This window comes from Paroedura picta, chromosome 16 (assembly GCF_049243985.1).
Source record: "Paroedura picta isolate Pp20150507F chromosome 16, Ppicta_v3.0, whole genome shotgun sequence".
NCBI lineage: Eukaryota > Metazoa > Chordata > Lepidosauria > Squamata > Gekkonidae > Paroedura > Paroedura picta.
The window spans coordinates 25,080,804-25,097,283 of record NC_135384.1 but is presented as its reverse complement, the minus strand read 5'-3'; the positions used below and the strand labels follow the sequence as shown (position 1 = coordinate 25,097,283).

The following is a 16,480-nucleotide window of genomic DNA, read 5'->3' as shown; positions in this document are numbered from 1 at the left end:
TTGGGCCAGAGCTCCCCAGCAGCCTTTGACCGTGTGCCCTCCTACCTTGCTTTGCAACTTGCGAGCCCAACAGAAAAGATCAGGCATTTGGGCTTCTTGGTTTCCTGCTGACTGTCCCTTCCGCCTAGGAAACAGCAACCTCTGAGTTTGGTCCTTCGGGCTGCTTGGGAAAGGCTGCATTCGAGTGCGGGGGGGGAGGGGGGGGCAAAGCACAGGCATAACAGAAACCTCCCACCCACCCCCCACCCATCCCCCGCGGCAGCAGAAACACACAGGCGACCAATTTGTGTTGTCCTCCCTGAGGGATCTGGTGGGTGCCTGGACTTAAGACCAAGGCGGCCCCAGCCCTGCCCTCTCCTCCCTCCCGCAGGGAATTGTGAGTGAGCTGGCGGGCCTCTTGTCGGCCATGGAGTACGTGCAGAAGACCCTGGCGGACGAGGAGCTGGCGGACTGGAAGAGGCGGCAGCAGATCGCCTGCATTGGCGGCCCCCCCAACATCTGCCTCGACCGCCTCGAGAACTGGTGAGGCCCGAGCGGCCGGGCCCCCCTTCGTGTATTGCCAAGCGGACCCCTTGGTGCATCTTTTGGGGGGACAAAACAGCATGAGAGCGCGGGAAGGCGGAGGAGTGTGCTGCTGTCCTGGATAAAACAGGGAGAGCTTAGTTTGGCTTTTTGAAAGAGGTATTAGGCAGGTTCGCGGAGGGGAGAGAAGAAGAGCTGGCTTTTAGACCCTGCTTTCGTTACCCGAAGGAGTGGCAAAGCAGCTTACAAATCGCCTTCCCTTCCTTTCCCCACAATAGACACCCAGTGAGGTAGGTGGGGCTGAGAGAGCTCTGACAGAACTGCTCTGCAAGGACAGCTCTAATAGGACTGGCCCAAGGCCACCTGTGGAGAAGTGGGGAATCAAACTCCGCTCTCCAGTTTAGAGGCTGCTTCTGGCCCTCCAGCAGCTGCTGTTGGCTGTGAGGACTGAGTGGAACCTCCATATTCAGGGGCAATGTCCAAGCAGAACTGAAATCCACAGCCTCTGCAGTTAAAACGTTCTCTGGTGGCAAGACTGAGACCGACCCCTCCCTCTCTCCCCGTGGTCCAAGATCCTAGAGATCTGCTACCAGTTGGAGCAGAGGGTGCTTACCTTGAGGCGGATGAACGGCATAACTCAATACAGTAAACTCAGTGACTATGTCAAAGGGATAAAAGAATAACAGTAACAAACAGGACAGTAATTAATACCTTGACCAAATGCCTGGCGGAAGAGCTCCCTTTTGCGGGCCCTGCGGAACTGCTCTAGCTCCGTCGTCATGTTGCCAACACAATGATTTCAAAGGCCAATCAGGAGGGGGGGAAGCCCCCCACATTGAAGACTCTTGCGCTACACGTGTGTATGTCAAGGCCCTTCCCTGTGCTCCGTTCCCAGGATCACGTCCCTAGCAGAGTCACAGCTGCAAACCCGCCAGCAAATCAAGAAACTGGAGGAGCTCCAGCAGAAGGTCTCCTACAAGGGTGACCCCATCGTTCAGCACCGGCCCCTGCTGGAGGAGCGCATCGTGGAGTTGTTCAGGAACCTCATGAAAAGGTACTGCCTGTCCTCCTCCTTCAGGGGCTTACCTGCTGCCTACCTGTGTGCAGAGCTTTTCCGTCAATTAGGAGCAAAGTCCATTCACTCTCATGGAAATCTTGGATTAAATCATAGGAAGAATCCCGCCGATTTATTTTTTAGGCAACGTTTTGTATCGATTTTGAATGCAGATCTTTTTTGACTCTCTTGCTGTAACAAAACCAGGGCACGTTACTCCGTCCCAAACGGTTTATTGGGAGCTCAGTCAGAAGGACCCAATTTACAGGACTAGGTCTAATTTGCCTTATGTGATAGATACACAGTCTGATATCTCCCCCTTGTGTAAGCTATTTAAGAAAGTCCATTTCAGGTCTGATTATTTAGTTACCATCTCTTTGCAAAATCTCCGAATGGCCTTTACCCAGTTGTGCTTTCAAACCTTGTCCTTGGCCTTACTTCTTGGTCATTAATCCTGTGTACATTTAGCCTTTCACTTATGTATTTGTGGCAAACCTGCTGTCGAAGTCCTTTCTCAGTATGCTTTAGATATATGAAACCAAGGATTAAATTCATAACTATATTTCTGCTGGGACAAATTTTTTACACCAACCCAGATAAATCGGTTTTTTGTATTATCAGATGCTAATCCTTTGATTGGTTATAGTGTGTCAGCGTTTGCACTGGCCACAAGGAAAATCCTAGCCAAATGTACCCCATCAGAGCGTTAATATTTTTAACCTTTTAGGGCTTAGTGTTAACCGGGATCCGATTTATTCCCATACCTTTGTTTATCCTGTTTGATTGCTTGATCGGATGTTGATTTTAACTGCATGTATATTGTAATGGCCTTTGGCTACAAACAATAAAATCTCAGCAAAACAAAATCAGAGTCCAGGGGCACCTTTAAGACCAATAAAGATTTATTCAAGGCGTGAGCTTTCGAGTGCAAGCAGAGTACGAACTGACCAGCATGACAGTGGGAATATATAAGCAAAAGGTGCCACTGGACTCTGATTTTGTTCAGACCAACGTGGTCACCCACTTGAATCTAATAAAATCTCACTATATTACAGAGAGTAAGTCCACCTTGGAGCCTTTTTGTGAAGGGAGGGAGTTTAGACTTTTTTTTTTCTCCCCTTCTGACTTCTGGTTTCTCTCTCCTTGCAGTGCGTTTGTGGTGGAGAGGCAGCCCTGTATGCCGATGCACCCCGATCGCCCGCTAGTGATCAAAACGGGAGTACAGTTCACAACGAAAGTGCGGTGAGTTTTTGGCTGCATCCTTGCATGTGTAGAATCTGGGGTGGGAAAGAGTGAGGACGGGGCTGCAATGAGGGGCTGAAAGTCTGCACCAAAAAAGACTGGAGTGGCCTTTCTCAACATTTTTATTGTTGAGAAACCCCTGGAACATTCCTCAGGCTTCGAGAAGCTTCCAGAATATGGTTGGGAAGCAGAACTGTGTAGACCAGGGGTAGTCAAACTGCAGCCCTCCAGATGTCCATGGACTACAATTCCCAGGAGCCCCCTGCCAGCAAACGCTGGCAGGGGGCTCCTGGGAATTGTAGTCCATGGACATCTGGAGGGCCGCAGTTTGACTACCCCTGGTGTAGACACCCACCCAGGCCCCTCCCTTTCCCACCCCCTCCAGGCCCATCATTGGCCATTTTGGGAAGGGGAGCGGGTCAAATCAGCCGATAAAGGTTTAACAAATGTAAAGAATATATATAAAATGAATTAACTCCCACCCATTCAGGAAACCCTTCCAGGGTTGTCAAGAAATGCCAATATTTTACAAAACCCTGGTTGAGAAAGCCTAGGCTAGATCCTGCAGCCTCTATCAACAGTATTTTGATCTATTTAAAAGCTGATAGGTTTCCTTTACTAAAAGAAGGAAGTATCCGAGGAAGAGTACAATAAAATCTAATCTGAAAATAGCAGGAGGGAAAAATGGGCAATCAGGCAATAAGAATTAGCAGGCGAAACGGTGCAAAGGGGTGCAACCCAGTGGCACATTCCTACGCAGGCATAACCAAAGGCCAAATTGCGGCGGTGCGTATGTGCCAGGTCAGAATCCCAGAGAACAAAATTGCTTGACCTTCCACACAAAGACGAAACAAACAAACAAATCAAGTAGCTCTTCATGAATTCCCTTATTTTATTGGTTTCAGTGTTCTGCCCCTCCCCTCAAGCCGATGGTTCACATCATGCGTCATACATGCATTGTTTATAAAATGACAGTTAAAACAGGATCAAACATCTACAGTGCTCCGTGGCTTTTGCCTCGACCATTTGTCGCTCCGCCTCCTGGTCCCTTTCATGGGCAGTATGATTATGCTAATCGCGTTCTAATTCAATGAATAGCCCAGAGATTAATGAAGGCAGGCCCGTAGATTTTATTGGCTGCCAGCTTGTTCTGGTTTCAACCAAAGGCCTGGTGGAAAAGCACTGTTTTACAGGCCCTGCAGAACTTAGCAGGTTCCAGCAGAGCCCGGGGCTTGACAAGCAGCTGATTCCACCAGTTTGGGGCCACGGCCTAAAAGGCCCGCTCCCTGGTTGAGGCCAGACGTTCTTCCTTTGGGCCAGGGACCACCAACATGTTGGTATTAGAAGATCTTAAAGTTCTTCTAGGGGCATAGTGGGAGGAGAGATTCTCAGTTGTTCCATGCAAGTTAAGTATCAGGAGTGAAGTCCCAATTCTGCAGAGTGAAACTCTCAATATCTGAACTGAGAGAATAACAGGATTGACAGTGCAGGGTAAGCCTGGGTGTTACTGTGTGACCCAAAGGAGCTGTGGCTGAGTGGAGGAGCGCATGGTTGGCATGCAGAAGTTTCCGGGGCATCCCCCTGTCTCCTGCACTTCAGGGGTGCTGGGAAAGACCACTTTCAGGAGGGTCTCCTGCTGCCCACCAGAGGAGACGGTATGAGCTGCATGACCCACTGGGCTGACTGTGTATGCTTGTTGGACGTTTGCTTTGTATGTTTGCCAGTGGGGACCCACCACGTTGGGCTGGGCATTTAGGCAGATGCTTTCACTGGAATCTAGCTCAGCCTAGAGAAAATAAATGAGTGGCAGAAGGGGGCAGAAGAGAGGTGGGAACCTCTACAGAACCTCACATAAATTATTATTTATTATTTATTATTTATTATTTATTATTTATTATTTATTATTTATTATTTATTATTTATTATTTATTATTTATTATTTATTATTTATTATTTATTATTTATTATTTATTATTTATTATTTATTATTTATTATTTATTATTTATTATTTATTATTTATTATTTATTATTTATTATTTATTATTTATTATTTATTATTTATTGGCAGGTTATTAGTCAAGTTTCCGGAGCTGAACTACCAGCTGAAAATCAAAGTCTGCATCGACAAGTAGGTCAAAATCGCTTTGCAACAAGGGAGGGTGTGCCTCTGTGCGGGTCTCTTGTTTGTCTGTGGATGACGTAGGTGTCAAATAGCCCCATCGGTCCAAAATAGAGATCTCCATTTCTGATTTGGGTTGGCGGCGATAAAATCTCCCAAAAGGAGAGGTGCGGCACCTGCCGGTTTGGCTTGGCAGCAGCAGCTGTCGCAAGGATTAATGCTTTTGCCAATGTTTTGCTTGGAGCTTCATTAGAGTGTGTGGGATTTTTAAAAGATTCTGTATTGTTTAATTCCCTAAAGACCAGCCTGCCCCAACTCACTGCCTGTTCTCATCCCTGCACTCCAACCCCCCTGCATCCTTTGCCCCCCTCTTCTCTGCAGCCCTCTATCCAGCCCCCCCTTGCTTCTGTTGTGGCCCTGCCTGGATTCTGTGTTGATTTTGTGTTGCATAAACATAAGCCCACCCATCCCGGACTCTTTCTGGAAACAAAGTTCTGTGCTCTGTTTCTCCCACAGGGATTCTGGTGAAGTGGCCGCACTCCGCGGGTAAGTTCAAGACCTCCTAACCTGTGGACGTCTCCTTTTTGTCCAAACTCAACAATGGACGCGCGCTAAGAAAAATCTAAAGCGGCAGGCAGGCCCAACGTGAAACGGGTCGGCTCCAGCAAGGAAGCCGTGGTGGGCCTCGGTTTGCAAGGCTGGTTAACAAGAGGACATTTTGGAGGGTGGATCCAAATGGGCAGCCGTGTTGGTCTGAAGTAGCGCAATAAAATCTGATTTTATTGTTTTGGAGGGTGTTAATTCATACGGTCGCCATACGCTGGAAGAAGCTTTGAATGTCTTTAACACACCCACAATGGAAGGATGTTCTATAAATGAAACGGATAACACAATGTAGTCCTTGGCCCTGATTTCCTCAGGCAAAGCATTACACCAGGCCAGGCCCAAGGCCAGTTTTATCATCCCTGAGGTTGGAGACCCAGAGCAGATTTAGACTGCCTGATCTATGGGGGGTGGGATATAAGGCAGCCTCCCCTGCTACTCTATTGAGAGCAGTGTGAAAAACCTATTTAATCCGCAAGGGATTTAATTTCTCATCCCCCTTTCCCCCACCCAAGGTCTCGGAAATTTAACATCCTGGGCACCAACACCAAGGTGATGAACATGGAGGAGTCTAACAACGGAAGCCTGTCTGCGGAGTTCAAGCACCTGGTGAGGGGCTGAAATGTTTGGCGCTCTCCCTTCTAACCCTTGGTGATCCCTGGGTGGTCGCTGGCCACGCTGTGTCTAATTCCGACCGTCTCTCCACAGACGCTGCGGGAGCAGAGATGCGGCAATGGAGGAAGAGCTAACTGTGACGTGAGTTGACCCCGTCCCCCTGTCCGTGCAAAATGGAATGTTTGTTTCCTTGTCGGCTCTGGTGAACATGCAGGCAATGGACTTCCGGCTTTCTTCTAAATCATTTCCTCCTCCAAAGCACTAGGACATCTCTTTGGAGTCTTCCGGACTAGTTCAGAGACTATCCCAGAGGTGTTCAGACAGTAGCCCTAGTACGGAAGCGTTTATACCCAATTTTCCGCTGCAACACAAATATCTCCCTGGGAGAAAGCAAGATGGCCTTTTGTGGGGCTTAGCTGTGAGGGCCCAGATTCCAATGAGGCCCCCGAATTCATTAGGTGGCCTTGAGAGTACCCCCCCCCATCTCTCAGCTTAAGCTGCCTCACCAGAGTGGTTTCAGAGATGAAATAAGGATTTCCAAAAATGACCTTGATAAACCCTTCCCGATTTCTCTCTTCCCTCCTCCCTGTTCAGGCTTCTCTAATCGTCACAGAAGAGCTCCACCTCATCACCTTCGAGACAGAAGTTTACCACCAGGGCCTGAAGATTGACCTGGAGGTAAGCTCTGCAAGAGCTGGGCCCAGCCTTCTCTTCTTCGTGGTTGGGATTTGTCCCTGGTTGGGGTGTGAGCCAGTGTGGTGCAGTATTAAAGGGGGGAGGCACAGGTTCAAATCCCTCCTCTGTGTCGCGTACCAGTCAAATGCTCCCAAGAAGCAGACTCTTGGTTACAGAAATCTCTTTATTAAAGGGCTAACGAAACAGGAACATGGAAACTCTTTGCCAAAACTAAGGGCTGCATGCTGCAGCCCAGATTTATGATGCTTCCAATCCCTCTCCCTCAGAACCCCCTGGCACCAAAACCCAGGCACATTCCCACATAACAAATGCTTTTGGTTGTCTGACGGAGGCAACGGAAGCCGGGAGGGAAGCAGATTTGTTGGTGCTCACCACCTCTGTTCCTTTCTTCACCCCAGACCCACTCGCTTCCTGTGGTGGTCATCTCCAACATTTGCCAGATGCCGAACGCCTGGGCGTCCATCTTGTGGTACAACATGCTGACGAATAACCCCAAGGTATGCTGGGACTCTAGGGGCCTCGGCGTGGCGGAGGGAGAAAGGGGCTTCTCTCTCCCTGCCCCTTCCCGACTCCAACGCTCTTCTTTCCCGTTGGCAGAACGTAAACTTCTTCACCAAGCCGCCCATCGGCACGTGGGACCAGGTGGCCGAAGTGCTCAGCTGGCAGTTTTCCTCCACCACCAAGCGGGGACTCAGCATAGAGCAGCTGACGACTCTCGCTGAGAAACTACTTGGTAATGGATGCTGCTATTTCTGTGTTTTAGCTCTGATCTTAATTGGTTTAATGATGTTTTGGGGTGGGGGGGGTTGTTTGTTTGTTTTTGGTTTTAATTGTTTTTGGAGGGTGGTTCTATTATGCATGCTTTAGTTTGAGAACATCAGAAGAGCCCTGCAGGATCAGACCAGGGGTCCATCTAGTCCAGCATCCTGTCTCACACAGGGGCCAGCCAGTTCCTCTGGAGGGCCAACAACAGGACAGAGAGGCTAGGTCCTTCCCCGATAAATTCATAAGAAGAGCCCTGCTGGATCAGACCATTGGTCCATCTTCTCCAGATCAGACCAGGAGTCCATCTTGTCCAGCCTCCTGTCTCACACAGGGGCCAGCCAGTTCCTCTGGACGGCCAACAATGGGCCAAGGAGGCCGAGGCCTTCTCCTAGCTCTGGAATTCCGTTAGCTGCCTTGGTGGCCCTGATAAGGGAAGAGTGATGGGATATAAGTTTTATAAAAAAAACAACTGATGGTTCAAGGGGGATGCCTGTGGGTCCTTTTCAAATCCCAGCTCGCAAGCATTCATTCGGACTGGCAGGGGTGCTTCTTGGATACGCTCTTTTGGACAACGGATTGCCACAGCCGTGTATGAAGCACTGTCATGCTGGATGCCAGGCACCCCCCCCAAAAAAAAAAAATTTAGTATCATTATTATCATTATTATCATCATCACTTACCCAACCTTTCTCCCAAATTCAGTCAGTTACATCAAAAAGTATAAAAAGTACAAATGTACAGTGTACAATAAAGGTAAAGGTGTCCCCTGTGCAAGCACCGAGTCATGTCTGACCCTTGGGGGTGATGCCCTCCAGCGTTTTTCATGGCAGACTCAATACGGGGGTGGTTTGCCAGCGCCTTCCCCAGTCATTACCGTTTACCCCCCCAGCAAGCTGGGGTACTCATTTTACCGACCTCGGAAGGAGGAGGAAGGCTAAGTCAGCCTTGAGCCGGCTGCTGGGATCGAACTCTCAGTCTCATGGGCAGAGCTTCAGACAGCATGTCTGCTGCCTTACCACTCTGCCCAACAAGAGGCTCTTACGTACAATAAATAAATAATTAAAATCTTAAAAACTCAAACAGTTCCACCCTGCAGGGTCTGCTCTCATTTGGGAGCACCCTCCAGGGAAGATTTTTAGGCTGACGTTCATCCTGATTGCTTCTCTTTCCCCCCTCCCCCCGCATTCCAGGGCCGGGAGTCAATTACTCCGGATGTCAGATAACCTGGGCCAAGTTCTGCAAGGTAAGCCCTTTGGGAGAGCAGCCGTGGGGCGCCTGGGCCCGGATGAGATTCCGGTTTGCTCACGTGGCTCTGCTGTTTTGTCTAGGAGAACATGGCTGGCAAAGGCTTCTCTTTCTGGGTCTGGCTGGATAACATCATTGACCTGGTGAAGAAATACATCCTGGCCCTCTGGAACGAAGGGTGAGTTGAGCCTTGTCCCCCTAGGCCAAGGGTAGTTCAATCTGCCCAGCCAATCAGACCCCCAAGACAGAGCTGTTCCGCCAGGCCTACGGTGGAGGCCAGGAAACGAACACAGAGAAAATGTGAGCCCTCCCCTCCTTGCAAAATCAGCAATGCGCCATCCACAAAACACCAGCTGCCCAGCAGAGATGGAGCTCCCCTTTATGAGAACTTCATGGAGGCAGTTTAATGATAAAACTTTAATTGTTACCAATATAACTTCATTCCTTTTATATGCCTTCTTGTTACCTGCCCTGAGCCAACCAGGAAGAGCAGGCTATAAAATTGTTGTTGTTATGACCAATCAGAAATTCTGTCTGGGAAAAGCCCTACGTGGCCCCTGCCTACTTTCTAAAGACACTTGGTGGGTACCACAGTGCCCACAGGAACCATGTTGGGGACCCTGTCTGAGAGCTTCCATGGCCGGAGGGCTTTGTTGCAGCTTGATGCCCATAGAGAGCAAGAGGCAGGTTTGAAAATATCAAAGGAGCAACACTGGGGTTTGTCTTTCCCAGGTACATCATGGGTTTCATCAGCAAAGAGCGAGAGCGGGCCATCTTGAGCACGAAGCCCCCTGGCACCTTTCTCTTACGTTTCAGCGAAAGCAGCAAGGAAGGTGGGATCACCTTCACGTGGGTGGAAAAGGACATCAGCGGTAAGCAGTTTAGTCCCATGTAGATTTGCAATCCTTCGCTAGAGTGAGCAGGGACAAAGCCTGGAGAGGGAATGCTCTGCCACTGGCTTGTACTCTGCCACTGACCTGTAGTTGAATCGCTTCACGTGCCTTTACAGGATGCAAGGATTAGTAGCGCAAGTTTGCCGCTTCTGCGGTCTGTATTCCTTGCATGAATAGGAAATGACGGGCTGGCACGGTTTTGTTTGCAAGCGGTGTACCAAAGTCCGTTAAGTGTAGAAAGTTGAGCTTAAAAAGACAGAGCTGGGTGTTTGATTCACATCAGTATGCGAAGTTTAGTCTGTGCTTCCTTGACTCTCTGGCCCATGGCTCCCCAGAGCTTCTTTATCTCCCCATAACAAACTCCTCCTTTCCCTAGACCCAGTGTGATATTTTTTCTCACAGCCAAACTGATCTTAAACTTTTCCCGCAAGTTGTGCTGTCTGTGAGCATTCCGCTTCAGGCAGCCTTCCCCTCACCAACGTTCTTGAGAATGCAGTGACATCACAGCAGGCTCAACCAATGGCTAGGCTATTGCTCGCTTTTTCCGTTGTCTGGAGATAATTTCCTTTCCCAGCTTGTGATTTACTTAGTTTTCAGTCATTTTTTAACTATTCTTCTCGTAGATCTTGGCTCCTCCCCCCCCCCCCCCAGTTTTGGCCAAACAATTGTCTACATTGTTCCTTTTTGGAGTGTGCCTGTTAATTTCTTTTTTTCTGCTCATTGCTTCCCCTTGCTGCAGGGAAGACCCAGATCCAGTCCGTAGAGCCCTACACCAAGCAGCAGCTGAACAGCATGTCCTTTGCTGAGATCATCATGGGCTACAAGATCATGGACGCCACCAACATCCTGGTCTCCCCTCTCGTCTACTTGTACCCCGATATCCCCAAAGAAGAGGCCTTTGGAAAATACTGCCGCCCCGAGAGCCAGGAGCACCCCGAAGCGACCGACCCAGGTAGTTGTTGACTTTCTGCGCCATTCCCCCTAGTAAGATCCCAATACGGTGTTAGTTTTGTTATCATTCTTATCTTCTTCTTTTTTTTAAGTATACAAAGGAGAAGAAAACCAGTTGCTTACAATAAATCCCTGTCCCTCGTCCCATCCTGGTCCCTGATATTTTCTTAAGCCTTCCTTTGACAATCACTCCTGGAAATCTTCCAATGGCTTTTTGTTAACTGTGGATGTACGTTTCTCTGTTTTCGAAAGACCAGCAACTTTGTCCATCCATGACTCAATAGCTGGTATTTCTGGGGCTTTCCAGTTCTTAGCCAGTACTCATCTTGCTGCCGTCATTGCATAAAAGAAGACGACTTTGGCTTGAGAGGAAAGTGAGTCTGGACACAAGCTCAACAACATATATTCTGTTCTCATAGGGAATGTGACCTTCAGCATCTCTTCAAGTACAGCATGTACTTTTGCCCAGAATTTCTTTACTTTCCCACACCTCCACCACGTATGGGAAAAAGACCCTGCTTTTTCATGGCATTTCCAGCAGTGGTGTTAGTTTTGTTGATTGCCCTTTGGTGGGGTAGAGGTGTCTGTAGCAAAAAAAACAACAACCCCCTTTGAGCCTGCCGGCACATCTGGAATCCTGTCATTATTGAATGGAAATACATAATTAAGAAACCACTGCGAATAGGCTTTAAACAAATTGTGCGGAGGTTGGACTAGATGACCCAGGAGGTCCCTTCCAACTCTGTTATTCTATGATTCCGTGAAATCGCTAATTATACTTTGTTCAAACACTACAATCATTCCTATAACAATCATGAAACTATTCCAAAGTGATACCAGGCAATATCCTCAATACAGTGGAATATATATTTTATTTATATTAAAAGAAAAAAGAAAAAGACTTGCAGGCGGCTACACATTTCATTTAGAGAACTAGGAATGTAAATATTATATATGCCACAGTATAGCTTATACATTTTTCAAAAAACATTTTTCCCCCTCCAGTTTATATTTCCGTCATCTGTTCCACGTAATATTTCTGGTAAGGCCTTGGAGGAGGAGCTGGTCTCATGGCTTAAGTGCCACTCAGTGCTTAACACCCACTCAGGGCAATTGTCCCGCCCCTGAGTGCCTCCTCCAACCGGCTTGCCTGTCTGTCCAGTGGCCAGCCAATCACCTTCTGTCCCCCACCCCTGACCACCCCCTCCTCCTCCCACTTCCCCCTGAGGCTGCAGATCCCTGTTGCATGAGAGTTGCCCCTGCCAGTGAATTCCCTGCCCAGGGCCTCCAGCCTGCTGGCTTTCCAGGCCCTAACAGGAGGGAGAGGCCATCCACAGACTTCTTTCACTCACCCACCCCAATCTAGCGCCCGTTCTATTCCTGAATAGAATATAGCACATACATTCTTTTCTGCTTTATCAATCGATATATTCTAATCTTGGACTCCACTCTGTATTAAAATCTGGCATTGATCTGTATTTCATCAAATATGTACATTTTGCCATCGACACAGATTTCCTCGTTTAATTTGACCATTCTGTAAAATCTGGTAAAGATTCCTTCTCCCATTTTGATGCCTATAAAATCCTGGCAGCTGTTGCCATATGCTTAGCAATCACAATCCATTTTAATACTGGTTGGGTGTGTTCTTTTTGCACAGTGGGTACGTTTGGAATTCTGACATGGCATGGAGCGCGCAGAAAAAAATGGCGGCAGCAGTAGGCGGAGCCAGCCACAAAACGATGGCCACAGCATAACATCAGTAACACATTGTAGCAAAATATTTTAGAAAGACTTTAAAAAGACACACAGCAGATTCTGATTTCATCTCGCTGTTAGCTTGCCTCTGCGTATCCTTCACCATGTCCCCGAAAGACGCATCTCTAAATCCTCATTTGTGGGAAGTAGCAGAAGGAGCTGAAGTTCAAAGAGGGGAACTCCTTTCTGTTCTGTGGGATGCATCATCTAAGAGAAGCTTTCTCCCCCTCTCCCCAAACAGGCACTGCTCCCTATCTGAAGACCAAGTTCATCTGCGTGACCCCGTAAGTATTCCCTCTGCAGAGAGCCAGCGTAGCGTAGTGGTTAAGAGCAGCGCCCTCTAATCTGTAGAGCCAGGTTTGGTTCTCCCCTTCTCCACGTGAAGCCTGCTGGCTAAATTTGGGCCGGTCACCTCTCAGAGGTCTCTCAGCCCCACCTGTCTCACAAGATGCCTGTTGTGGGGAGGGGAAGGGAAAGACGATTGTGAGCATCTTTGAGACACATGAGGCTAGCTTGGGTGCCCGTGGGCCGGTCCCCATTCTCTCCGAGCTCTCTCAACCCCACCTGCCTCACAGGGTGCGTGTTGTGGGGTTGGAGCCAGGCCCCCCCAAAATAAACCCCCTAGCTCTGGCCAAAGAACATGGCATTATGTACCAGGAGGGTCCTTCCCTTTCCCTAGGCTCCGCCCCCAAAATCTCCAGCCAATCCCCAACACCTCTCTGCCCCTACAGCAGCTCTCTCTTCTCCCCTTAACCCCCCTCCCCTTTTCTTTCTGTTTCCAGGACCACGTGCAGCAGCACCATTGAGCTGCCCATGTCCCCCCGCACCCTCGAATCTCTGATCCACTTCGGCAACAACGGCGAAGCAGCAGAGGGGAACGCCAGCGGCCAGTTTGGTGAGCGCATGGCCTGCGGTGGTGCTGGATTCCACAGTCGTGTGCCCCGGTCCAGGCTAGCCTGATCTCCTCGGAGCTTGGAAGCTAAGCAGGGTCGACCCGGGCTAGTATTTGGAGGGGAGACCTCTAGGGCAGCGGTAGTCAACCTGTGGTCCTCCAGATGTCCATGGACTACAATTCCCATGAGCCCCTGCCAGCGTTAGCTGGCAGGGGCTCATGGGAATTGTAGTCCATGGACATCTGGAGGACCCCAGGTTGACTATCTCTGCTCTAGGGAATCCCTCTGAAGGTCTTTAAAGGTGCTTTAAAGCCCTGACTTGTGAGGTCATCACAAGTCATCTGTGACCAGATGGCCCTCCTACAGCGTCCTTCCCCCCCCACCCCCCATGTACACGTGAAATTGAAAAAAAGGCCCATAGCCCCTCAAGCTCTGCAGGGTCAGAACTGGTTGTCGAGGGTCTTCCGTATCGCTGCTGAAACACGCCCCCCCCCCTCTCTTTCCCCCGCCCCTCCCGCAGAATCCTTGCAGTTCGACATGGAGCTGACCCCGGAGTGCGCCTCCTCGCCCATGTGACCGGCCCCGCCTCGTCAGCTGACCGTTCCTGGCTTCCTGGCATGAAAGAGCTCCTCCTCCTCCCGTCTGCTCCTGGAGCCCACCCACACCGCCACCGACTCGGCAAGAGACCCCCCAGTCGTGGGATCTCCTGCGGCCAGCAGCAGCGCGGCTCGACTGGAGGGGGAGAGTCCTCTTTTTAGTTTTTGAGAAGAAAAAAAAAATTATTTTTCCGTATGTATAAAGCTATTTGTTAAAGGAGTCTCTCTGTGTACGCGTTTTGGTAGACCAAGTGCCTCTTTGCACCCGCTCTTTGTTTGTGCCTCTCGGCTTCCTGTACACATTCGGCGCATGCCCCCGAAAACGCTGCTTCTCCGGCTCTTGCTAACATCCAGCTGTATGCAGCAACTAAGAGACTGGGTCTCCTGAACGCGCAAGTAGGATCCTTCCCCCACCCCACCCCCCTGAACAAGTTGTGCATCAACCCAGGGGAGGAAGGGAGAGGGGAGCCTTTTCCCAATCAGCACTTTTGAAATCCCTAATAAAGATCTAGCCTCAGTTTGCCCCGCCTTCTGCTTTGTTAAGGGGTGCAAAACCGAAATTTAAAAGAAGAATGCAACGACACCGTGAAGCAGGCAGTTCTCAGGTAACGGCGGCTGCCTGCTCAGCTGGATGACTTTGCACTTTGACACTGATGCTGGGGGCTCCTACCCCTCGCTGTACCGCTCCGAAAGATGGGGGAAAGGGACTGCGAGTAGAACCAGTGCAGTATAACCACGTCAGAGGGAGGGATTCGAATCCGAGTCACTTTCTTTCCCCGCCGTTGTCTCATATTGTACAGCTGGGGTGGCTTCACACTGCAGGGAGTTGCCGGCTTCTCAGCCTGAGGCCTCCCTCCGCCGCCAGTAAGGCAGGGCTCTCTGAATTGGCCGCTCACCCATTTGCTTCTCGCCGCCAGCATTGGGCTCCCGGTATCCTGGTTGCGTCCTGATCTGGATGCCCCAGGCTGGTCAGCTTGGGAAGCTAAAGCAGGGCTTAGGACTTGGATGGGAGACCACCAGGGGAAGTCCAGCATCATTCTGCAGAAACAGGCCACGTGGAACCACCTCTCAATATGTCTTGCTTTGAGGGAGCTTTTCCACCCATGTCCCGAGTGCGTCAGGAGTAAATCTAAATGGTGGGTTTAGGAGGACAACCCAAAGATCCAGTTTCATTCCCTTGCCTCACCAGGCTTTTCTCCTTGCAAAATCCTTATATCCCGATCTGTCGTGAAAGGCCTGTGTAAGACTCATCAGTGTTCTCGGTGCCTCTCTCCGCCTCTCGCTGTGACTTTGTGGCTTGCCTCTGCTCAATTGGGACGTTGGCTCTCCAGTGCGAGACAAGATGCTGAGCAAATTTCAGCTGTGGGGCGAGCTCTCCAGTATTAGAGGAGGTGTTTGGGCAGGGGATTAGGAGAGGCTGTAGCCAAAGCTTTTTAGGTTAACCTGTTCCCTGCTGGAACGTTCGCCGTTAGGGACGGGGATTGTCGCCTTTATTTTTTTTGTAATGCCAAACTAGAAGCATTCAGACCGGAGCGAAGCTGCCCTGGTTTCTTCTAACCAAATTGCTTGTTCATGCCACTCTGCGCCTTATTATCAAGCATACCCTTCCCTGTCTAGACCATAAACGATTTAACCTCTTTTTTTTTTTTGTATATTTTATTGCTGTATCTACAAGCTTCGACTTTCTCTAAAATAAATGTTCCAAAGCCACTTTTTCTTTCTGAGAGAGTAGCACTGAGTGTTTTGTGTGTATTATCGTTGTATGATACAGAAAGCAGAAAGACTGGGGAGAAGACCAGGGGGGTGGGGAAAGGCATCATGTATTTGGTTTACACATAGTCCACTCTTCTCACTGAGAACTCTAGGTAGAGGACTCTAGCATAAGTATGAAGATCCTGTTGATATTCCCAATAAGCAGACTCTTGGTGAAAGAATTCTCTTTATTCAGGAGCAAGCGAAAGAGGGTTTCTCCGATACCTTGCTAAGACTAAAGCATGCCTCCCAAGCACCCCTATATCTCCAAACCCATCTCCCCTCCCTGAAGTCAACATTCAGGTGCGAAAACTCCAGGTGACACCCCTCCATCTTGGTGTAGTGGTTAGGAGTGCGGACTTCTAATCTGGCGAGCCAGGTTCAATTCTGTGATTGTAAGACGCTTTGAGACTCCTTTGGGTCGAAAGAAGTGGCATATAAGAACCAACTCTCCTTCTTCTCCTCATGCCTCCTCAGATTTGCCCAGCCTGCCCACTAGCCTCATGGTTGTGGCACTGGCTGCAAGCAACAAGAGCTGGCTTTAGGAGGTGGGTGGTGGTGGCGGGGCCAGGCAGGTAGCGTGCGGTATGATGGTGCTGCGATAGGTGCACATGTGGGTGTCGGGTGTGTGCTGTGCATGTGGGTGTTAGGTGGCTACCACTGAGCTCTGCTGCTGCATTGCCATGTGCTGTGAGCAGCAGCTGCCACCACTGGGTGGCTGTGCCATGGGAGAGGGGAATGTGGTGACTGGTGCCCAAATTCCAGGAAAGCAGAC

The 16,480-nt window shown here is 49.6% G+C and overlaps 1 protein-coding gene across 2 annotated transcripts in view; it reads left to right on the top strand.

Annotated features, from left to right (window-relative positions):
- STAT3 (signal transducer and activator of transcription 3) overlaps positions 1–15,677 on the top strand; it is a 41,582-nt gene extending 25,905 nt beyond the window's left edge. The window contains exons 8-24 of one of the 2 annotated variants that reach the window (XM_077315161.1): positions 371–522; positions 1,418–1,576; positions 2,726–2,818; positions 4,888–4,947; positions 5,455–5,484; positions 6,057–6,150; positions 6,250–6,297; positions 6,751–6,834; positions 7,251–7,349; positions 7,450–7,585; positions 8,808–8,860; positions 8,946–9,040; positions 9,595–9,734; positions 10,495–10,707; positions 12,706–12,748; positions 13,247–13,359; positions 13,878–15,677. In XM_077315161.1, the coding sequence (XP_077171276.1) occupies positions 371–522; positions 1,418–1,576; positions 2,726–2,818; positions 4,888–4,947; positions 5,455–5,484; positions 6,057–6,150; positions 6,250–6,297; positions 6,751–6,834; positions 7,251–7,349; positions 7,450–7,585; positions 8,808–8,860; positions 8,946–9,040; positions 9,595–9,734; positions 10,495–10,707; positions 12,706–12,748; positions 13,247–13,359; positions 13,878–13,933 (1,668 nt within the window). In that variant the 3' untranslated portion in view covers positions 13,934–15,677. Of the gene's footprint in view, positions 1–370; positions 523–1,417; positions 1,577–2,725; positions 2,819–4,887; positions 4,948–5,454; positions 5,485–6,056; positions 6,151–6,249; positions 6,298–6,750; positions 6,835–7,250; positions 7,350–7,449; positions 7,586–8,807; positions 8,861–8,945; positions 9,041–9,594; positions 9,735–10,494; positions 10,711–12,705; positions 12,749–13,246; positions 13,360–13,877 lie in introns of both variants that reach the window. The other variant, XM_077315160.1, reaches the window with a different exon arrangement.
- The last annotated feature ends 803 nt before the right edge of the window (positions 15,678–16,480 follow it).